General features: G+C 38.3%; 1 protein-coding gene across 11 annotated transcripts in view; it reads left to right on the forward strand.

Moving 5' to 3' along the window:
• The window catches only part of CHD9 (chromodomain helicase DNA binding protein 9), a 233692-nt gene that overhangs the window by 186905 nt on the left and 22855 nt on the right, over positions 1–23932 (forward strand). For 9 of the 11 annotated variants that reach the window (XM_019455939.2, XM_053906106.1, XM_053906109.1 and 6 more), the window contains 10 exons: positions 4073–4232; positions 4668–4757; positions 9680–9783; positions 10258–10375; positions 11000–11057; positions 14549–14591; positions 15778–15997; positions 18544–18746; positions 21798–22706; positions 23701–23864. In XM_019455939.2, the coding sequence (XP_019311484.2) occupies positions 4073–4232; positions 4668–4757; positions 9680–9783; positions 10258–10375; positions 11000–11057; positions 14549–14591; positions 15778–15997; positions 18544–18746; positions 21798–22706; positions 23701–23864 (2069 nt within the window). The remainder of the gene's footprint in view (positions 1–4072; positions 4233–4667; positions 4758–9679; positions 9784–10257; positions 10376–10999; positions 11058–14548; positions 14592–15777; positions 15998–18543; positions 18747–21797; positions 22707–23700; positions 23865–23932) is intronic. The other 2 variants (XM_053906108.1, XM_053906110.1) reach the window with 1 other exon arrangement.

Genomic DNA, 23932 nt, shown 5'->3' on the forward strand with positions numbered 1-23932 from the left:
TCATAGCATAAAGTAATTGATTTTTCTGTAAAGATAAAAAAGATTACTACGCCCTGAAAGTTGTGTTACAATTTTGTTCTATTTAATCAACACATACCTGTTATAGTGTCTACTGTGTGCTTCTCATGCAAGGTAGTGGGAAGATAAGAAGAAACAAGATCCCTGAGCTCATCATGAACTTTGCATTCCGGCCAGGTAGATAGACATAATAAGAAAGGAGATAAATAATTACAGAATGTGATAAGTACTGTGAGGTAAATAAAATAACTTCTGAAATGGAGAAAACAGAAAGCACCTATTTTAGATTAGGGTGATCACTGGAGGCTGTCTTAGTTGCAGGCAATTAAATCAGTAACGTGCAGAACTGACTTCAGGTAAGGATGGAAGATGGACACAAATATAATCTCACTCTTCCTTGAAACCCCACTTACATGTCAGTGAAGAGAAAAAAAAAATTAAGGCATTACACTTGATAAATTCCACAGACAAAAGTCCTAGTTTCTTCAACAAAGTGGGGGCAGGCAGGTAAAGAGGCTATCCAAAACCCGTGGCTCTCAGCCAGACATGATTCTGTGCCCAGTCCTGCCACCATTTAGGATTGTCACTGCTTTGAGCGTGTCACTAGCATCTAGTAGGTAGAGGGCACGGGGGTATAGACAGCCCTGCACAATAAAGAACTATGCAGTTCAAAATACCAACAGTGCCGAGATTGAAAACCCTGCTGTAACCTAAAAGATTTAAGAGTCCTTAACTGCTTGCATTGTGGGGGTCTTATTTCATTCCTGGTTGAAACAAACAGCCCAGGGGATTTTTTAAAATTATCTTTTTTAGATAATAGTAAATTTGAATATCAAGTATTAAGGAAGTATTATTTGCCTTTCTTGGGGCTGATAATGGTTATTTTTTTAAAGGAGGCTTTGTCTTTTATATATCGCTAAAAGAGCCCCACATCGAGGGTAGAGATTACTTAAGTAAATAAACTTTAAAAGGGGGGTGGGTATCTGACTGGCCTAGTCAGAGGTGAGTGCAGCTCTTGATCTTGGGATTGTGAGTTTTAGCCCCACGTTGGTGGTAGAGATGACTTAAATAAATAAATTTTAAAAATTAATAAATAAAAGATAGTCATATTTGTTCATGAAATGATTGGTGTCTTAGATTTACTTCAAAATAATATAGAAGAAAAAAAATAATAACATAGAAGGTTGGGGAGTGAACAGGGTATAGATGAAACAAAATTGACCATGAGCTGATAATTATTAAAGTTGGATGACAGGACATTGTGATCCTTCATATTTCTCCATCTGTTTTTGACTATGCTTAATTCCATAATTAAAAAGTAAATAGGCATAAACCCTCAAAAGAAGAGAGAGAATGGGAGAGGAAATAGCAACACAGTTTTGGAACCTGGAAGCAAATAGGTGAGTGGTGACTAACTCAACCAACCAGAGAGAGTTGAATCTTAGGTCAGCAGTAGGAAAAGGCAACGACCGACTGGTTTGCTGCACAGATTACCCAAAAGTTTCAGCTTGTGACATATCAGGAACCTCTGAAAGTAGGTGTAAAGGACAGAGGTTTTGACTACAAGTGGTTTAAACAGAGTTCAGATTGCTAAATATCCTCTTCAGTTCTGTGTCATCAGGATGAAAAATGACTTAAAGTTTGTTCTCTAGGGAGAGTGAAGTGGAGGGTCTCTGGGTTGCATTGGTAGTTGAGGTATGGAGCTCCTAAATGGGGACCGAATGAATGTATGTATATTGAACAATGTCATACTCAAGGAAGAAAACTAAGGAATTTTCTTTGCGGAGTCTGATCAGGGCAAAACCTAACAATATGAAGGATAACAGCAGATTGCCCTTCAGTGAGTCCCGTCAGACCATCTGTGTCAACTTTTTGGTCTGTCTCAAATATGAGCAAACAACCAAGGATACCAGACACCCGAGGAAAGTTTCCAACATGAGAGGTGGAGACGAGAAACAAACCATCTAAATGAACTCGGAGGAAATAAGGACTATGCAAGGAAAAGAACTTTTTTAAACCAGCATTAATATCTTTAAAGATACTTCAAATATACTGTGATTTTGGAGGAAGAATAAGGTGCTGTAGAAATAGTCAAGCACAACAGATCTCGTGTAAATTATAAATTAGCATGTAGCAGAAGTGAAAAAGTAAATAGGATTATGTGATGAAATCTGAAGCAGTTTTGTTAAAGAGAAGTTTATATGGAATATCTACACGTTTTATTAGGAAACCTTAAGTATGTATATTTTTAATTATGCACTGGTTTCCAAATCAGAGTGAGGAGGACTCTGGAATATAGAACAGTATTAACATAGAACAGAATAGCAATTTAAGGTGGAGGGCATTAATTAGTACCAACAAGAGATACTACACAGTAATAAAATGACTGATCCATAAAAGGAGATATAACAAGTATGAACTTTATACACCAAACAAAACGGTCTCAAAATATAAAGGCAAAATTGCCAATATTGTCAGAAGAAATGGACAGGCCACAGCATGCTTCTGTTTACCGTTGTGGTAAGATTCCTGGCTGGTAGAGGACAGCAAGGAAAAGAGATACGAGATAGAAATTGAAAGGAATCAAAACTGTTTTTTTAGTAATTGTTAAAAATTGTAAGTGAAACAACTCAAGCATCATTGAGTTTAATAGGTAGGTGGTGGTATGCAGTGATACTCATACAGTAGATTTTTTTTTTTTTTAATTTTTTTTTTAATGTTTATTTATGTTTGAGACAGAGAGAGACAGAGCATGAATGGGGGAGGGGCAGAGAGAGAGGGAGACACAGAATCGGAACTAGGCTCCAGGCTCTGAGCCATCAGCCCAGAGCCCGACGCGGGGCTCGAACTCACGAACCGTGAGATTGTGACCTGAGCTGAAGTCGGACGCTCAACCGACTGAGCCACCCAGGCGCCCCACAGTAGATTTTTAATAGCAGTTAAAATGGATAAATTACAGCCTTGTGAGTCGGCAAGTATTAAATCTCAAAAAAATACCAAAGTAATCAATAATTTGCAGAATTGCATGTGAAATACAATGTCTGTAAACTTAAATATTTCTCCGACCTATGAATACAAAGAGGCATGGAATGAAAAGACAAATTCAGGGTAGTGATTATCTCTGGGAAGGAAGGAGTGAATTGAACTTCAACTATGCGTATTCATTTCCTTTAATAAAATACTGACCAAATATGGAATATGCTAAGGTTAAGAGTAGGAATATATTTTCTGTAGTTTTGAAATATTTCAGGGGCGCCTGGCTGGCTCATTCAGTAGAGCATGTGACTCTTGATCTTGGGGTTGTAAGTCTGAGCCCTCCGTTTGGTGTAGAGATTACTTCAAAATAGTAAAAGAAAAAGAAATATTTCACAACAAAAGTATCACATAAAATGAATATAGCTCTCTTAAACAGGAATCCACAATGACTAAACCTAATGCAGTTTTGAAAATCAAGAGGCCAAAGCTTATTTTGTAACTAAAGAAACTAAAAGCAAAGCAGAGGTACAGGTTTTAGCTTTTGGTTTTTACATTTGGAAAACAAATAATGTGTTTTAGAACAAAATGGAAATTACAGTGATTAATTTCAGATACAGAATTATTGGGTGTTTGTGGGGAACTGTTAATATGTGTGTATAATCATCATGTTAACTTACCTTGTGATTGGGTCAGTATTGTTACCATTAATATATATTTTTTTAAACATTTTTTTTTTTTTTTGAGAGACAGAGAGAGACAAAGCGTGAGCAGGGGAGGGGCAGAGAGAGAAGGAAACATAGAATCTGAAGCAGGCTCCAGGCTCTGAGCTGTCAGCACAGAGCCCGACGCGGGGCTCGAACCCACAAACCATGAAATCATGACCTGAGCCGAAGTCGGAGGCTTAACCAACTGAGCCGCCCAGGCGCCCCATGTTACCATTAATATTTTAAAGATCTCTATACAGCCTGCACAGACCTCTGAAAGTCTCCAGAAATTTCTTGTGTTGAAAAAAATGTGCCAAATTGCAAATCTTTCTACAGATTATCCCTGATATCACATGTCCTTCTCATTTTAACAGGCCTGTCAGCCCCAGTACCCAGGGGTCGAAAAGGGAAGAAAGTAAAGACTCAAACAAGCTCATTTGATATACAGAAAGCAGAATGGCTTCGAAAATATAATCCTGAGCAGCTACTTCAAGATGAAGGATACAAAAAACATATAAAACATCACTGTAATAAGTAGGTAGTAGGGTATTTTTAACACAACTCTTTAGAAGTTTATATTTCTGAATTTATTAAAAATCTTAAAACATGCTGATTTTGAGTACAGAGACAGTGTGGTCTAGGACCAATCCTAATCTTAATCTTACAGGGTATCCTTCAGCAAATCATGGTATATACCTCTTGTGTCACTGTTTTCATCAACAGAGAGAGAAATAAAACTGGCCTCCAAATGATCTCATTATATCTTACTTGGATATTAAATAATGATTGTGAAGATTTTGGAGAAACCTATTTTATATATATGGTAGTAATGAGATTTATTTAATCAGAAGTAATTACTTAATTACAAAAATTCTGTGTACAAATTCTTTTCCAATTTTAACCTCATGGATGAATTTTCTTTAATGATTAATATCTTTGTGTCTTTTGATTTCCTTTCCCTCATTTTAGGGTTTTGCTTCGTGTAAGAATGCTGTATTATCTAAAGCAAGAAGTCATTGGAAATGAGTGTCAGAAAGTATTTGATGGAGTTGATGCAAGGTAAATTAATTAAATAACCTGTTGATATTTTCAGTAATATACTGAAAATAGCAAAAATTCTATGACCAGAAAACTGTCTATCAAAGTGGCTGCTTACTCAGTGAAGTTCACAAGAAGAAAATTCTACCAAATTTACAGAATTCACCCTTGCCAGTTTGTTGCCTTTCCTCTGTTAGTCTCAATCTGGCTCTGTCACTAATAGCAGTATCAGTCATCATCATCATCATCATCACCATCATCACCATCATCACCATCATCATCTGGCTCTGTCACAACAACAGCAGCAGCCGCAAGCTTCCTGCCACCAAATCTAAAACTGAACCTTCCCTGTGTTCATTCTTTCTTTTTCCCTCCTAACCCAGTGGAAGAATGGTGACTGACTTTTATCCACATATGATCTGTCCGACACCCTGGTCTCTTTGTTCCTTATTCTACTTCTCTCTTCTTCCTGAAATGCTGTCTTCTTTAATTTTTTTGTAATACTGTCTTCTGTAGGCATTCATGCAACTATACCCACCCGGTTGTCCTTTTTCCTCAGCGCTCTGTCCCTCACCCACAATGCTGCAGCCACGCTGGTGTTTCTGTTCCTCCAGCACATCAGGCTCACTCTGTGCTGTGCCTCCTGGTACACTCTTACACCTCAGCTTTCCCAGAACTGTCTCTTCAGGTCATTCAGGCCTCCATTCAGCGTCTACCTCCTCAGATAGGCCTTCCCTGGCCTCCCTAGCTAAAGCAAGCCTAGCAGTCACTCGCTACTACGTAACCTTACTTTATCTCATTCATAATGCCTATGAAATGCTTATTAGAGTCATGTTTATTTGTCTGTCTTTCTCTTCCCACTACAGTTTAAGCTGCTTGAAGGTTAAACATGCTATCTGTCGTATTGATCATTTTTTCACAGCCCCTAGAATCTGGGACATAATAACACCCAATACATACTTGTTGACCAAGTGACCCCTCTTTTCCCTTGGCCTCCACTTGTGGAGAAACTGTGATCTGTGAATTATCCCTACATTTCCTCTTTTCATTAATCTCCCCCTGGCCCCCAACTTCTCATTTGGATTTTAACATATTTGTATCTCCCTCAGCATAGATCCAGGCACACACACACACACGCACGCACGCACGCACGCACACACACACAGTGCTTTTGGACCTGTGTCTCCTCATGCTACTGTATTATCACTCTCCTTGATTTCTGTGTCGGTGTCTCCTTTTTCTGCTCTCCCATTTCCTACGCACTCCCCCACAGCTCAGCTTCCACCCCCTCTCTTCTGCCTGCCCACTCGTCCACTAGTAAGCTTGCTGCTGAACACACGGATGTACCCTACTGCTTATCTGACTTCACCTTTGTTGGCCACTGCCTCCTTAAAATGTGTCTGTAGCAGCATTCACCTGGATGTGTTCTTTCTAGCTTCTTTCTGCTTATTGTTCTGCAGGCTCCTCTTCACCCCTCTTAAATGCCTTCTCATAGGCCCTCTTGTTGTCACCTCCTTTTCTTGGATGCTGTCTCTCTTCTGTGGTGTCAGGTGTTTTTTAAATTTTTTTTTAAGTTTTATTTATTTAAGTAATCTGTATGTCCCATGTGGGGCTCAAACTCACGACCCCAAGATCAAGAGTTGCCCACTCTTGCAACTGCCCCATCAGGTGCCCCATCAGTTTTTGTTTTTATACTGAGGGTCTTCCAGATCTATCTCCAGTTCACATCTCTCTCCTGAACTTCAGGTCCACAGTTCTCACAGGTGCCATGATTACCAACGCCTCCAGGCTTTTGCACTCTTGCTGGAACATTCCCTTTCCCCCTTTCCTCCATTCTCCGGGCTCTTCCTGCTCAGCTGGCATCACCTCAGCCTCCAGGTCAGGCACGTACCCAGAGGACCCTGTCACACCATTCACCATGCAGTAGTGCAGGTACCTCTTCATGAGGGCAGGAAGTGTCTGCCTTATTATTGCTATTATTGGCACTTAATGAGTGCTGTTTAAATATATTTTGAATGAGTGATCTGGCCTGGGGAAGTTAAAGACAGTTTTATGCAAGAGACAGCATGTGAACTGAATCTTTAAAAACAGAAATCAACAACAGGAGCACATGCACCTCATTATGGTCCTTTCCCTAGCAGTTAACAAACACTTAACATCCATTTGTCCCTTAAAATCAAACACAGGGGGGCGCCTGGGTGGCTCAGTCGGTTGAGCGGTCGACTTCCGCTCAGGTCACGATCTCGCGGTCCGTGGGTTCGGGCCCCGTGTCAGGCTCTGTGCTGACAGCTCAGAGCCTGGAGCCTGTTTCAGATTCTGTGTCCCCCTCTCTCTGACCCTCCCCCGTTCATGCTCTGTCTCTCTCTGTCTCAAAAATAAATAAACGTTAAAAAAATTTAAAAAAAAAAAAAAAAATCAAACACAGGGTAGGTATATGCTCTTTACAAGTAGGAAATCTTTCTACCTCGGATGCTTGTCACAGTGTTCTGAGCTTAGAGTGCCACCTGATGGTTGGTGAGGGGAACTACCTGACCCTCTTAAATTCTTTCCTCCTGCCTTCATCTTTTGGTTCTCACACTTTTTAGTCCTGGTCAGGAAATGAATCAAAAATAAATATCTTCTGTAACTGTATTTTTCCTCATCGTTTTTTCAACTTTGACCAAATCACGGGAAAATCATTCTTTCTCTATTTTTCTTCATTAAGCTAGAAAATACTGTGATTGCAGCCCTTCTGGGTTTTTTTTAAAGAAGATTAGAGGTAATAATGTTACTTAAGTGCAGATAATTTCCTTTAAGAATCTAGAGAAAGGTCTACATCCTTTTCTCCATATTCCTTGGGTTAAAACTTTTTTCTGCTGGCAAAAGATTTATGAAAAATAAAAAGTAATTTCCTATCCACTTTTCATGGTTTTTAAAAAATGTTTTTGAGAGAGAGAGCCAGAGCATGAGGTGGGAGGGGCAAAAAGAGAGGGGGATAGAGGATCCAAAGTGGGCTCTGTGCTGACAGCAGATAGCCCAACGCAGGGCTCAAACTCACAAACTGTGAGATCATGTTCTGAACCAAAGTCAGACACTTAGTGACTGAACCACCCAAGCACCACAGAAAATGGCAAGTTTTTGATTCATAATTTGATTAAAACATTCAAAGTGCTATTTGTATGCTATATATAACTATCATGCCTAAAAAATGACAATATAATAAAGGACTAAAAACTATAATAAATCCGTTCCGTGAATGCTGTGGTAATATAGCTGTTTTCAGGAATATGAAACAACTACTAAAGAGCATTTTTAATTTTGCAAACATAATTTCCTTTGCTTATCATGTGAAATTACTACTCTCCCAGAAACCTTTTATAAGTAATACATACAACACCACTAAAAAGGAAAATCTGCCATACATGGAAGGACTGAAATGTTTACTTATTTACCATAGTGATTCAAGCCATTGTCTCCCTTAGCCTAACATACAACTTATGTCTGACAGGAATTAGCAAATAAATGTCATTAATTTTCACACACAAGCATCATTCTTGTATTTTATTCAACAAAGAAGATGGAGATTGGATAGGATAAATTATTTCAGGAAATCAAATAATTCTAGTTGAGAATTTCTCTGTTTGACGTTCGTCATTTATCAGTTTTCAAAGAATCAGAGATACGATAAAACGTAATGAAAATGAAGTAGAATTTCATCTTGTCTCGGCACCAAAATTTCATAAGTTAATTAACAAAGACCTATATGGATATATTTGAAAAAGTGAGGAGTTTCCTACTTACAAATAATTTGTGTAGCCCAAGGTCATTTGTAAGTTGGTTGTCTTTGGAAACTCAAAATAACTTTTCATATAGAAATAAATTGATAGGGGCTTCTGAGTGGTTCAGTTGGTTAAGTGTCCAACTCTTGATTTTGGCTCAGGTCATGATCTCACAGTTTGTGAGATCAAGCCCTGTGTCAGGCTGTGTACTGACAGCATTGAGCCTGCTTGGGATTCTCTCTCTGCCCCTCTCCTGCTTTCTCTCTCTCTCTCCCAAAATAGATAAATAAACTTAAAAAAAAAAAAAAAAGAAAGAAACTGATAAATGGTCAATATGTTCCCGGGCTAGTTCACAAGAACCCAATATTTAACCACTAATATAGTGGAAATAAAGGACAATGGCCATGAAAACAAAAGGCTTCTAAGTCTTATGAGTAAATAAAACATGAAAATGGGGGCACCTGGATGACTCAGTTGGTTAAGCATCTGACTCTTAATTTAGTCTCAGGTCATGATCTTGCAGTTCTCGGGTTTGAGCCCCACATCGGGCTCTGAACTGACAGCATGGAGCCTGCTTGGGATTCTCCCTCTCTCTTTCCTTTTGCCCCTCCTCTGTCTCTCTTTCAAAATAAATAAATAAATAAATACTTAAAAAAGAAAAAAAAACAACTTTCCATTTTCCTTTACTTGTAAGCAATGCTTAATTTTTCAGTGGGATTTTCTTACCAATAGCAGTCCAGAAGAGATATGACTTGTTTTGCAGCCCAAAGCAATTAATTTGCCCTTCTAGGGCCTCAGTCTGCTGGTGTACAAAATGAAATACTTGAGCCAGCTGATTTTTGTCAGGCTGTTTGCTGACATAAGATTCTACTTTCCCATAAAACATTTTGTTTGTATCTAAAGGAAATCAGTGGAAAGAATATGCTTCGTTAAGAGTAAAGTAAACCTGTTGAAACATTTCTTCTGTTGAGTTTAGGAATATTAATTCATTTTATGCTAACTATGTTGTGCGATTTTGTAATTTTTATCGGTGGCAATTATGGAAAACAAAAAGATCAATGAAATGAAATCTTAACATCTTTTCCTAAAAACCATAATGCTGTTTACAAACTAGGTAAAGTTTTGCCTCCTCTTTAACTTGTTTGTAATCATTCATAGTGCCATATCGTGATTTCTTTTTTAAAGTGACATTGATGTTTGGGTCCCAGAACCAGACCACTCAGAAGTTCCTGCTGAATGGTGGGATTTTGATGCTGATAAGTCCCTTCTTATTGGAGTTTTTAAACATGGTAAGTGAGAAGTAAGGTAGGTAGAGTCGTCTTCTGTGTATAATATAATTCAGCTAGTTCTCAGTTTGATTTCCACCTACAGCTTTATTCCAGAAACACTCATATTATTATCAATATCAGGTACAGCATACACCACCAAATTATGTCTGTCAGTCACTACACTTCTTCATGAAAGGGTGGCAGAAGTCTCACATAACTTCCCCTCAGGAAGAGTTCTTAGGTCAAGTGTGTTCTGTGTGATCAGTTTTCCTCTTTTCACTTTAACTGATAAATTTAATCTAAAGTTTTAAATATACACATGCCAGATCATGTAATTTGTGATAATTTCTGGAAAACATGCTTAATGTATATCATTTTAATATATGGTCCATTTAGTCCAGGAACATTATCTACCATAAATGTGTGGAATGCTTATATTTATACATCTTTTTTTTTTTTTATCCTTTTTACTTTCACAATTGGTGATCCCTCCAGGTTATGAAAAATATAACACTATCCGAGCAGACCCAGCATTATGCTTCTTGGAAAGAGTGGGAAAACCTGATGAGAAAGCAGTTGCTGCAGAACAGAGGGCAAATGATTATATGGATGGGTATGTGCACTTCAGGGTCTTGGTTTCTCCATGCATCTCTATCAACATCACATATTCTGTCAGTGATGTTTATCTTTAAGTAAGTAAACTTTCCGAGTTTACAATTGGAAAGAACTAATGATACTCTGATAAGTTAGTGCTTATCCAACAGTATGATCAAGGAAGAGGCTGGACCTGCCCCATACCCATTCTTGTGATGAGTCCTTCATTTTTCCATTCTTAATGGTCATGGCCATTAAGGCCATAAAATTCTGAGGGCTTAAGAGGAAAGAAGACAGCTAAGAATATTACAGTTGAAGAGAAATATGATGTTGTTCATTGTAACAAATAAGGGCCTTTACCATCTTTGTTTTCTTACCAAAAGAGAAAAGTAAGAGACTATGTTGAGGTTAATATTACCACATTTAAAAGTGAACTTGGTAGTAAGAGTCCATTAGAGGTAGCTTTCTTCTGACTTGCCATAGAACCACCTTCATGCTGTGGCTTCGAGTCCTCAGGCTAAAGAACAGAAATTTCAGTCTGAAAACGCACTAAAAGGTCCTTGCAACAAGACTCCCATTTGTCCCATCAAGAGAAGTTTTAAGTCCAGTACAGTAATTGTGGCATCTGTTGGTATTTTAACAGGGATGTGGAAGATCCAGAATACAAACCTGCCCCAGCTATCTTTAAAGATGATATGGAGGTACGCTTTGGATCCTATTTTAAAATCCTCAATTCTAGTTACTCCATGGTTTCTTTTGTTTGCTGTTTCTTTCTTTCATGTTTTCCTTATACCTAATTCTGTTCTTCAGAAGAGCAGCTAAGTTAGTGATCCACTTAGGTTGACAGATATCACAAATAACCATTCAGAATTTGCCTGATCTCCCTTCTAGACAAGCTGGAGGCTGGCGTGGACGTGTGGATGAAGTGGAGCTTGCCCACGTGCTGCAGTGCTAGGAACTAAGAAGCACGGCGTTGGGGCAGAAATCCCAAAGCAGAGAGTGACAAGTAGATACTAAAAGTACACGGCAACAGATAGAAACTATACCCACATAAAGGGTTTAAAGTAGAAGGTAGAGAGGAGAGGAATTCTGAGCTGGGAAAACATAGTTCTATGTGTTCTGTTTATAGAAGGTCAAAAGGAAGAAGCAGAGTTGGTGAAAATACAGAAAAGAGTCTGTGGATTGGGGGAAGTGATGTTAAAAAGGATGAGGAATTCTGTAGTACTTAACAAGGGCATGGTAAAGGACTAGATGGTGTGGTAACTGTCAGGTAAGGTGTGTTGGTCTTTGTGGCCAAGGGGCTTGGATATTGATGGCAGTATGAGGACAAGTGAGAGTGAGGGCCAGAGTGTGGCAGTGAGAATGGAAATCCTATACTAAATGAAAACCCTCAGAGGAAAGCACTCTCTGACAAACAGCACCAAGAAACAGTGTGGACTCTGGGTAGGGAAAAAAAAATTGTTTCCCCTGAGAATTCATTAGCCATAGGCCTGCTTTCTCTTGAGTTTATGGTTTGATTTCTTTTACATCACCTGCATGGTCCAGGAACTCTCGAGCCAAAAATGTGACATAAAAGGATCCCAAGCTGTAATACCCCTGAGATACCTAGTAGAAACATAAAGAAAAAGAATTATGGAAAAAAAACAGCTTCAGTGTAGACTATACTTGGTCCTGAAGATAAAACCCTCTGTGAAATGAGGTCAAAATCCAAAAATTTTAAAAATATGAGGAACAATTTACCGGGAGTAAATGTTAGCAAATACAACAAAGAACAGGATTAGACCTCTAAGAACTTCTGATATAGATCTATTAAAATAGAAAATAAGTAATTTTTAAATGGTTAAAGACATTAAAGAAAGATCCAAGAATAAAAGAAAGATGGATCTGATTTTAAAAGAATAGGGACATATGGAAAAAGAATTATGTAAAACTTGAGAAGTGGAAAATACAGTCATTAGAAGTTAAAACTTAACAAATAGGTTAAACATTGTGCTGGAGAGGCAGATTAGACCCAGATCTTGAGAGAAGACATTATTTAGAAAATAGATATGAGGAAAGGATCCACAGTGTAGCACAATGGCTCAGTTTAGCCCAATCAGGAGAGAGAGACCACATAGCAATTTGAACAGGGAAGGTTTGTAGAATGATTGACTAATCGGTGGATTAAAGTGATGAGAGATTGGCTGATAAGAAGTAAAGAGAATGCTGAAGAATGGAGGAGTGGGTACTCTTCTGAGGGCTGATGCAGAGCACCTAGGGAAGAGCCCCATGTCCAGCAGGGCTGAGATCCTCACTTTTTTGGGAGGGCATGGCCACACCTCATTGGTGGCGAAACTTGCTGGAAATCCACCCTCTGGAACTTGCCGAAGTCTACCCTCCAGGGTTGCCAAGGGACCTTTTCCTGGGGAAGTGTCTCACTGGAGGCACTTCACTAGACAACCACCCAAGGGCGAGGTCACCAGGGAAAGCCGCTAGCCAATAGGCACTTAAAGAAGCTGCTTGAACTGCAGAGGTGAGCACGGGAGGAGTTCACCCAAACCAAAGAAGAAAAACCCTTTTCCTCATACTGTGTCTCTGGCTGCCAGTACTGACAAAGCTTGACATCATACTGGCTGGTGAAACATAGTATTTAAAGAGCCAGATCCATTTTCTTAGGGCCCGTAAAAGGTATGAAAGGTAATGAATTTAGGGCTGAGAGGCAATAAATCAATACGAAAAACTCTTTTAGAGACAAGGAGGATAGCATGATGATGTCTGGTTGGTATATGTCCAATCAGTATTCCAGAGGGAGTGGCCAGAGAGCATAAAGGAGAAGACCTGTTTTAAGAGAGATACCAGCTGAGAATTTTTCAGACTTAATGAAAGACATGAATCCTGAGATTCAAGAAATAAAGTGAATCTTGGCAGGATAAAAAAAATTAAGTCCACTCTAAAAAAACATCCTAGTGAAATTAAAGATATTCCGAACAAAGAGAATATGTTAAAAGCAACCAGAGTTAAAAGACCCACTTGAGGGGCGCCTGGGTGGCTCGGTCGGTTAAGCGTCCGACTTCGGCTCAGGTCATGATCTCACGGTCCGTGGGTTTGAGCCCCGCGTCGGGCTCTGTGCTGACAGCTCAGAGCCCGGAGCCTGTTTCAGATTCTGTGTCTCCCTCTCTCTGTGACCCTCCCCCGTTCATGCTCTGTCTCTCTCTGTCTCAAAAATAAATAAACGTTAAAAAAAAAATTAAAAAAAAAAAAAAGACCCACTTGAAAAGGAATGACAGTGGTTCTAATTTCAGTCTTCTCTAAAATAACAACAGAAAATAGTAGTCATTGGTAGTACCTGACTGGCTCAATTGGAAGAGCGCACAACTTAGGGTTGTGTGTTCGAGTGCCACATTGAGTGTAGAGGTGACTTAAATAAGTAAGCAAACAAATAAACAAACTTTAAAAAGATAACAGTTGGGGTGCTGGTTGGCTCAGTTGGCTAAGCCTCCGACTCTTGATCTCAGTTCAGATCGTGATCTTATAATTCATGAGATCAAGACCCACGTTGGGCTCTGTACCAACAGCACAGAGTCTGTTTCAGATTCTTTCTCTCTCCCTCTCTGTCTCTCTCTCCCCCCCCCACCCCTCTCAAAAAATAAATAAACAATAAATTAAAATAAACTTAAAAAAATAGTAGTCATTGGAATAAAACCACCAAAGTTATGAATATGTTTACAGTAATGTTGGAATACCTAATTGGAGCTGCTCTGTTGACAGATAAAGATTAGATATACACCACAAGCAAACTGTTCAAGGCTGAAAGAAAAAAGATTTGCTGGCTAATAATCAGATATGAGAATGAATAAATTATGGAAGTTGGTATATAGAATGAAAAAAAAAAAAAACAAAACAGCAAGAAAGCCTGGGGCATATTTGCAGGTAGAGGAAGGGTGGGGGGAAAGCAACTGGACCAAAAGTGGTCACGGAAGAGGAAAATTGTAGTGCAAAATAATTGGTCTGAAGTGTAAAAGGCAACAGAGAAGTTGTAAATGGGTGGGAATTTAGAACAAGAAATTAAAATTTTTAATTTTGATAAATTAATCATTAAAAACTCTATTACAAAAAGTTCTCTACTACTATATTAAGAAACCTGATTCTCTTTTCTTCTTCAGTGTATCTTGACCCAATTACCCTGTGACAAATTTCTGTTTTCTTTTAAAAGGATGATGTTTCTTCACCAGGAGATCTTGTTATAGCAGATGGAGGTACATTGCATTTATCTCTTTATTTAGTATTATTGAAAATTCACATTCTCATGATACCATGAAATCAATAAACTGTTCCACTTTTGTGATGTTTGATGCATATGACATTTTTATTGAAGACAGTTGTAATCATTATAAGACATACTAGTTGATTGGAAATGTAACAGTATTTTTAGTTACAAATAGTTACACAGTGACTCACTAAGCTTTTATGGAATCAAAGCTTTGATGATTTTATGGTTACATTACTAAATTTGCGTATGAGATTTCATCATTAAAGTGTTAGTTCAGTAACCCATCCAACAACTTATTAGTTCCATATGCACGTTAGGGTCCATTCTTTCTCACACCCCTTTTCTACAAAGCCTTCCTTTGCAGGGTCTTCCTTCTACTTCCTTCTGGTTATCAAGATAGAAACATACTGTTAGAGTACACTCACTCCCACCTGGCACCCAAGTGGAGTCGGGCCTCATCTTTTCATAGTTTGACTAGGGAAGAAGGAATAGCATTGGCTTAGCATGAATGATTACTGCTTAATTATGGTGTATGTAATTAGAAGATTATTCCCTGGAAACAGAGAGCTAGGTCCTGCACTTTATTAGGTGAATAAGAGCATAAAAGTGACAGCATTGTTGTAGGGAGTTTTTTATAATATATGTTCCTCACTAATGGCCTTTAAAATGTTTTGGTTCTCACATAAATTGAGATAGATTTAATACAGAAGAAGGCATTACTTAAAAGTGTCTACAGTATTCAACTTCCCAAAGATTTCAGTTTGATTTTTAATTCATTTAAATTAAGGCAAGTGAGTATTTGCCAGGCAGTAAAACGTATTAGGCCTGGAAATGCAAGAGTTGTATTTTCTGTGCAAGCAAAGTTCAATAGATAATATTGTGGTTCTTTATTCCACTGTGACCTACTTTTTTTGAGCTGCTGTAAAAACTTGTTGTAATGTTTTTACAGCTGTAGTTAAAAGAAAACCTTTTTATAATGAGAGGTTTGGTTTGTGTGGGTTTTTTCCCCCACATAATCAGATTGAAAGAAAAAATATTTTAAGTAAGGAAATTTTGCTCTTTTTGTGAGCTTCATTTCATTCTCTGTTTAGTTTGGTGGAGGGGGGGAGGGTCAAAATTGTTTTCATTTTTTAGTTTTTTTTTTTTATTGATATGAGTTTCTTTAAATACAGATGGTCAGCTGATGGAGGGTGATAAAATTTATTGGCCAACTCAATCAGCTTTAACCACACGTTTGAGGCGTCTCATCACTGCATATCAGCGTACTAATAAAAACAGACAAATCCAACAGATACAGCCCACGTTCTCAGTGCCTGCCAGTGTCATGCAGCCTCTTTATGAAGAAGCCACTCTTAATCCTAAAATGGCAGCCAAGATAGAAAGACAGCAGAGGTAAGACAGTAGCACTAAATTTTTAATGTTAGTATCTAAATGTAGTTTTTCATTCCGAAGCCTCTTAGAGTGTGATTATCTCACTTTGTGAAAAACATATATAGGTAGAGAAGTTGGTCAAAGCAAAGTGCTTTTATGCATGCACACAAATATATCAAACAGATAAAGATCATTGCATTTTATCGTTTCTTGCACTCTTCGTACTTAATCATTATTCTGTTATTTATGAATACTGAGGTATTAAAAAAATGAAATTGCAGAGCAAACTCAAGAATTAAATTCTTAATAAAGCATACATTTAAGTTACATGAAATAAAGTCCATTCTACCTTACTTTATATTGACATTTATGAAATGTAAGAATGTATGGAAGACAAGTCCTTATCTGTTTTATACAGAGGATGAACCCTTGCAACCACTCATATCAAAGGAGAAAAAAATAGTATACCTTTCTGCAAAAGACCTTGTTAAGAAGACAGTCATGCTACTCTCCCCCCAAAAGCTTTAACTTCTTAAAGAGGATAGACTACACTGAAAAGAATAGCAATGTTTAGCAGTAGCCTGGCCTCCTTGTTAAACCTGGATCCTTGGATCTTCTCTGGAAAATATATCTTGTTCTTTGGTATTTATTTGCAGCACATCCATCATAACCAGAGTTTAATTCATCTGAAACAAGATTTTCAATGTTCTAGATCTCTGTAAATACACTGTTTCAGTTACCTACAATTGCATCGTAACCCACTCCAAAATGTGGTGACTGAAACACCAGTTTTTTTTTTTTTTATTTCCCATGATTCTCTTGGTTGACCAGGTGGTTCTTCTGCTTCCCGTGTTTTTGGCCAGCAGGTAGGAAGTGGCCTCACTCAAACACCTGGCAGTTGGTGCTGGGCTGCCAGCTGGGAGCTTGAATGAGGGAGCATTCCCAGTGACAAAGACAATAAAAGCTGGAGATTTCTTAAGGCCTAGTCTCAGCAATTATAAAGCATCACTTCTGCCACTTTCTATGGGTCAAAAAAAGTCACACGGCCAATGAAGTTTAAAAGAAAAGGGAAAGAGATTATACCTGTCCACGGGAAGAGCGGCAAAGAATTTATGGCCATCTTTAACCACATACATTTTCCCTTGGTCTGTCAGATCTCGATCAATCTTCCTAAAATACTAGTTTTCTCTTGATATTCAATGGCTCCTTATTTACTGTAGGTATAAAGTTTAAGTTCTTAAGCCTCAGTCCAAGAGTCTCTTCAATTTAGATGTCAGCATGCATTTCTAATTCTATCCAGTACTATTTCCTCTGCCATAATATCCTACGTATTCTTGACTCAGTACCCTAGCTTATGTTGTTCCTATCACCTGGGATACCTTTCTTCCTCCTCTTTAGTTCATACCTAGCCCATCCTTCAGAGCCCAACCCCTGTCCTATCTCTTATATTAATTTTTTCTCAAACAGGCCAGCTCACAGTATTCTGTTTCCTGTACTCATATAGCACTTATCCAAATAAATTACTCATTATCACACTAATACAAGATGTTATAAGGACGTTTTTCTTTTCCCTGTCTTGTCTTCCTAAGTTGTAAGTTCTTTGAGGGTAGACACTGTGTCATATTTTTGTGTGTTCTGTGTAGTGTTTTAACTCATCCTTTCTATTCTATTCCTACTTCCATCACCCAGGTGTAAGCTTTATAAGATTTAATTGGTTTCCCAGGCTATTTTTGCAGCATTATTACATGAATCTTCTTAATGAAGCACTATGATAAAAATGGCCTGTTGATGTTTTTCAAAGGTCTCATACACTCTTTCTCGTTCTCACAATTCTATAAGTTAACTAGGGAAAAGTGTCTATAAGTTAGACTGTGTTTGGAGATTTGTGGTATGTGAAGGTAATATTACCCTCTTAAAATATCTTTAGGAGCTTTCAACTGAATAGAGACTATTTTTAGCCAGGCATATGGAGTGTTTCATAATCAGACCCCATTTCTGCCTCCAATATGAGCCATATCCTTGTCAAACTGGAATGCTCATCATCTCCCCCAAATGTAGATTACTTCCTACTTTGCTTATACTGTGTCCGCTTCCTAGAATTCCCTACCTGATCTTAGCCTTGTTCCATCTTAAAAGCCACTTACTTCTGTGATGCTTTCTTGATCACTCAGGTCTGAACTGGACCTCCCATCTTCTGCACTCTCCTAAAATCCTTGCTTCCTAGAATGCATACAGCTACAACATACCACCTTATACTAGGGATATGTTTGAAATGTTTCACTGTTTCCTTAAAGGTAGGGTCATCATGTCTTACGTAATCTTGTATCCTCTGCATATTTTCTTACGTAGTAGATGTGCAAAAAACTATTATTTTCTGAAGGAAGAGAAGCATGGTTGGACAGATGAGTCAACTAGCATATATTTGCAAGGCAGTAGTACCCTTGCATTTAATCCTTTAAAGTGTTAGGTATTTGAAATGTTTTAAATTTTATTATAGTCATTATATTCAGCATTAATATTTATTTTAATGACCAGTGTGGCTCTTTCTTTAATCTGACTCAAAATAGATGGACAAGAAGAGAAGAAGCTGACTTTTATAGAGTTGTGTCCACATTTGGAGTGGTATTTGATCCTGACAGAGGCCAATTTGACTGGACAAAATTTAGAGCTATGGCTAGGCTGCATAAGAAAACTGATGATAGTTTGGAGAAGTATTTGTATGCATTCATGTCCATGTGTCGGAGGGTTTGTCGTCTTCCTTCCAAAGAAGGTAGGTATAAAACTTCTTTTTTTCCTGGTTTTGGTCAAAGAGGCAAAAATCCCTAAAATTCTGAAATTTCCAACTTTTTTTATGTCAATACTGTCTAATTCAACACATCAGTTATTTTTCAAAATTGTAAATTAACTATGTTCAGAGATTCCCCCTATTTGTTAATTCTGCTATTAAAGTTAGATCAAAAGAGAATAAAGTTGCACCTTGAGTTTTGAGGGATAGCCAGTGCTTATTCAATATTAGATTGATGATCGGGGGAAGGTAGAAGATAAATAGTAGCTTCAGATAAACAGAGCTAACCTGTAGTTTTAGTCCATCTCATAGGAACTGTTTTACAGGGTTTATTCGGTGAATAATTTTGCAAGGAATGAGGCCTCCTCTCTAAAGACATTTCAAAGAGTTTTAATAGGGGAAAAAAAATCACCCAGAGCCTTCAAAAAAAGGAGAACAACAACCAATCAGAGGTGCTAATGCTCAGCCAAGGCACTGGCAAGGCAGATTCACCCAGGAGAGTGACTTTCATCGTCTTTGAAGCCCAGAGAAATCACTCATCCTGTCAGCAATTCCTCTCAATCATGCTATTATAAGCAGCTGTCTCCATTCTTTGTTGAATATGATTTCTGACTGCTAAACCCAGTGGCTTCCTAATCCTATTTCGTAGTCAAAATATAAATTGCTAATAAAAGGACGTAAATTTCATGTGGGTTGGTTGGTTTGTTTTAATTTTATGTCCTAACAGATCTGTTGTCAGTCTACTGAATAGAGTAGCCCATCACTTGATTACCCAAATACCAGATAATCCAGAGTAGTCTACTTAAAGGTCTTTTGAGAGACTGTCCATGGGTTTAAAGAGATAAAGCAAAGTATTGTGTCTTCTATTATTTATGGTTACTGAGAGGCCCTCATTTCTTTTTTTTTTTTTAATTTTCTTAATTCCCGAACGATATAAAATGTGATGAATAAATTAACCACTTTGACTCCAGTTTTTAAAAAGAAAGGGTTAATTACTGACAATCAATAATGATCGAAAAGGTAGTTTTCTTGTTAGAAATGTGAGTGAGGTTTTACTTAGATCAGTTTTCCAAACTTCCTCAGCTCATAGATCCCTTACTGTCTCAGTAATTTTTCACAGCACCTGAGGCCAGAAGTTCTGTTTAATGAATAAGTAGATCCAAACAACTTAAGTATTTGTTTCCAACAATCTAGTAATTGTTTGAAAACATAATAGAAGCTGAAAGAAAAAAAGTACTACTTTTCTTTCTTAAATAACCTCAGTTACTTACTAATGAGATGTATACACCTGTCAGGGACTATACAACTGTCACATCCTAGAGGTAGAATGGATATGCCCACTCTTGTTTCCTGTTCTACACTGATGTCTGCATGGTCTTTTTTTTTTTTTTTTAACTTTTTGTTCTAAACTACTTTCAGACTTTGAAAAAAGTTGCAAAAAACCACAGAAGTTTCCATGCATTTCTCACTTTGCCTCCCCTAAAGTTAAAATCTTACATGACTAATTACAGTATAATTATCAGACTAGGAAACTTAACAGTACAATGCTGTTAACTAAATTGAATGCCTAGTCAGATCTTACTGGTTTGTCCACTGATGTCCTTTTTTGTTCCAGGATCCCACATTGTATTTAGTTGGTCTTTCCCCTCAGCTTCCTACAGTCTGTAACAGACCCTCAGTTTCTCTCTTGTCTTTCATGACCCGATTGCATTGAGGTTATGCATTTTTGTCAAGAGTACCAGAGAAATGATGTGTCCCTCTCAGAACATATCAATGGGTTCATGATGTCAAGATAGCTAACACTGATGGTGTTGCTCTTGATTGCTTGGTTACAGTAGTTTATGCCATGTTTCTCCAGTGTAAAATTGATATCCTTTCCCCTGCAGTTAACAGATACCTTGAGGAGATACTTTGAGACCACACAAATCCTGTTTCTCCTCAAACTTCCACCCATTGACATTAGTATCCATGAGTAGATCCTTATGTGTAACAGCTTTTAATGTGGAATTCTGCTACAAGCAAGAACTGTTGTTTCCGTTTCATCTGTTGATCAATTATTTACTTATTCATATCAGAATGAACTCATATATATTTATTTTACTCTATAGGTTAGAACCCAATACTCTCATTATTTTGATACTCAAATTGTTCTAGATTTGGCCACTACCAGCTCCTTTAAGTGGGCCCACATTATTTCAACAAGCCCCTGTCGATTTCTGAACTGCCAGTATCTCTGCCCACAAAGATATAACCGCATCAAAAGAAATATAGCAAGATCTAATGTTGAAACTGAGCCAGCTCAAGCCACTATTTCACATAGCCTTTGACAGTGTTCCTGCACTTCCCTGAAATTTTAAGAAAGCCTTAAGTGTTCCTGTGAGTTCACCACAATGCCCTGAATTTCCTTGGTGCAGCTAGAAATATGTGGACTTCTGTTTGTTTATCGGCTATGATTTAACAGTTTTAATTTGTATTTATAAATGAGTTCAAGTAAGTGTTTGTCTCTTTGATTAAGACACAGATTAGTGGGGTACCTGGGTGGCTTAGTCGGTTAAGCATCCAAATTTGGCCTAGGTCATGACCTTGCTGTTCCCCAGTTCAAGCCCGGCATCGGGCTCTGTGCTCCAGAGCCTGGACCCTGTTTCAGATTCTGTGTCTTCCTCTCTCTCTCTGCCCCTCCCCAACTTGTGCTCTGTCTCTCAAAAATAAATAAACATTAAAAAAATAATAAAAGACACAGATTAGTAAGGACATAGCTCATAGGGAATTTTTTAAAAGTAAATTCATAGTTATATTAACATATTTCCCAAAAACATTACGTTTTCCCCACTTTCAGAAGATCCAGTGTTATACACTGTATGTATGGATTTTGGTACTTTTAAAAACTTATATCTTTCCTCATTTAAAAATATTTTAAAAATTCTGGAAACTACATAGTGATATCGAGTAGAGTTGCATTTTAGAAGCTGCATTATTTGTTTAACTCTGTAATAAAGTGTTTCCAAGATTAATGTTTTTGTTCTTGTCTTAACATAGAATTGGTGGATCCAAATATTTTTATCCAGCCAATCACAGAAGAACGTGCTTCAAGGACTTTGTATCGCATTGAACTTCTAAGGAAAGTACGGGAACAGGCCCTCCGACATCCACAATTGTTTGAACGCTTGAAGCTTTGCCATCCAAATCCAGACCTGCCAGTCTGGTGGGAATGTGGCCCTCATGATAGGGACTTGCTCATTGGAGCTGCGAAACATGGGGTGAGCCGAACAGACTATCACATTCTTCGTGATCCTGAACTCTCCTTTATGGCAGCTCAAAGGAACTACAGTCAAAGTAAGATGGCTCCTTCAAGGACTTCTACCCCACTTTTACAGCAATATCAAGTAGCACTTTCTGCTTCTCCTCTTACCTCTCTACCTAGGCTCCTAGATGCTAAAGGTATTATTCTAGAGGATATGAAAGTTAAAAGTGAAAATCTTAAAGAGGAGCCTCAGTCTTCTGAAGAAGAATCTATGTCTTCTGAGGAAACCAGGACACTAATAAAGTCTGAGCCTGTAAGTCCAAAGAATGGTGTTTTACCACAGGCCACTGGAGACCAGAAATCTGGTGGAAAAGGTGAAACAGACAGACGCATGGTTGCAGCCAGAACAGAACCCCTAACTCCAAACCCAGCTTCTAAGAAACAGCGAGTCCACAAAAGAGGATCCGAATCTAGTTCTGAGTCTGACTCTGATTCTGAGAGATCATCCTGTTCTTCCAGATCATCTTCTTCCTCGTCTTCCTCCTCCTCTTGTTCCGACTCTCGATCAGGCTCTAGTTCCTCTTCATCCTCCTCCTGTTCTTCAGCATCGTCTTCATCCTCATCCTCATCCTCTTCCTCATCATCCTCCTCCTCATCTTCATCAGAAGAAAGTGACAGTGAAGAAGAAGAAGTCCCAAAGCGAGGTATATGCATAAAGTGCTTTTGCTGTTTTAAGACATTTCAAGTGAAAATGAAAACGAATTCGGTTCACATAACTTAAGCATGCTTAAAATTGTTAACCTAAGTCTTATATGTACAGATTTTCTTAGAGAAGCACTATCGAAAAGGAAACTCGTGTTACTGGTGCACACTCCCTATTCAGTACTCAAGGCATTGCAAAACGGGTCAATCAAACAGAAATTAGACATTTTGTACAATAATGGGTTTCTTTGTGATCACCTTCAGTTTAGTGTTCCTTTTTTTCTGAACATGCTGATCAGTGAACACATCAAGATCATATTCTGTAACAGCCAGCAGGGTTCTTAGATTAAGCCGTCAGACCAACAAGAGTATCATAGGCCCTCCTTGGCAGCTGTCTCCTCAGAACGACACAGGAACTACAGTTTGCCTGTAGAGGAGTGTCAGGTGGCTCTGTCCTTGCTGCAGCCCACAGTTCAGGTGCAAGGCAATGAGTTGATGGCGAGCGGGTGCAAGAGCCAGTCTGGCCTAAGGAGCATCAGATCCTGCAGAAGCCAGCGTCTCTTGTGACGGCTCTGTGAGCACAAGTTTCAGGGTTGCCACAAGGACATGCCCCGGCGTACAGGTCCCCTCCTGAGAGGATGTCAGTGTACTCCTCAGGTTTTTATGGTCCCCTCAGTCCAAATGCACTTTATCATTCTGGAGTTTATATGTGTCCAGGGAGACAGACCTACAGGGTTAACTGAGGGTCAGATATTTATGCAGAAAGGGATATTTTGTTAACCCTTCCCCCTCAACCTCTTTAATGCCACTTATTTTGCTTTTGTGATAATTTTTTTAAACAGTGGGCACCGCATTGTATTCTAGGTGGATTTTTTTTCCTTTTTGGCCATTTGTTTTTACTTCTAACTTTTTCCTTTGAATAGTTATATAAGATTTGAAAAGTATATATAAAATTGTTTTATGCAGTCTTTTTAAAACGGTTATAATTGTTCTCAGCAGAAGGTACCCCTCACGTGAAAGCCTACGATGAAGAAAGTGTTGCGTCACTGAGCACTACCCAGGATGAGACCCAAGATAGCTTCCAGATGAACAATGGGACACCAGAGTCCGCTTATATCTTACAAGGAGGATACATGCTAGCAGCCTCATATTGGCCAAAGGTAAATGAGTAATGTCTTACCAGAACAGATCATTTTTTGAGTATTTCTCTATGTTGCTTTCATGGTAG

The sequence above is a fragment of the Panthera pardus genome, unplaced genomic scaffold (assembly GCF_024362965.1).
Source record: "Panthera pardus isolate Hobbes unplaced genomic scaffold, ASM2436296v1 HiC_scaffold_18, whole genome shotgun sequence".
Taxonomy (NCBI): Eukaryota; Metazoa; Chordata; class Mammalia; order Carnivora; family Felidae; genus Panthera; species Panthera pardus.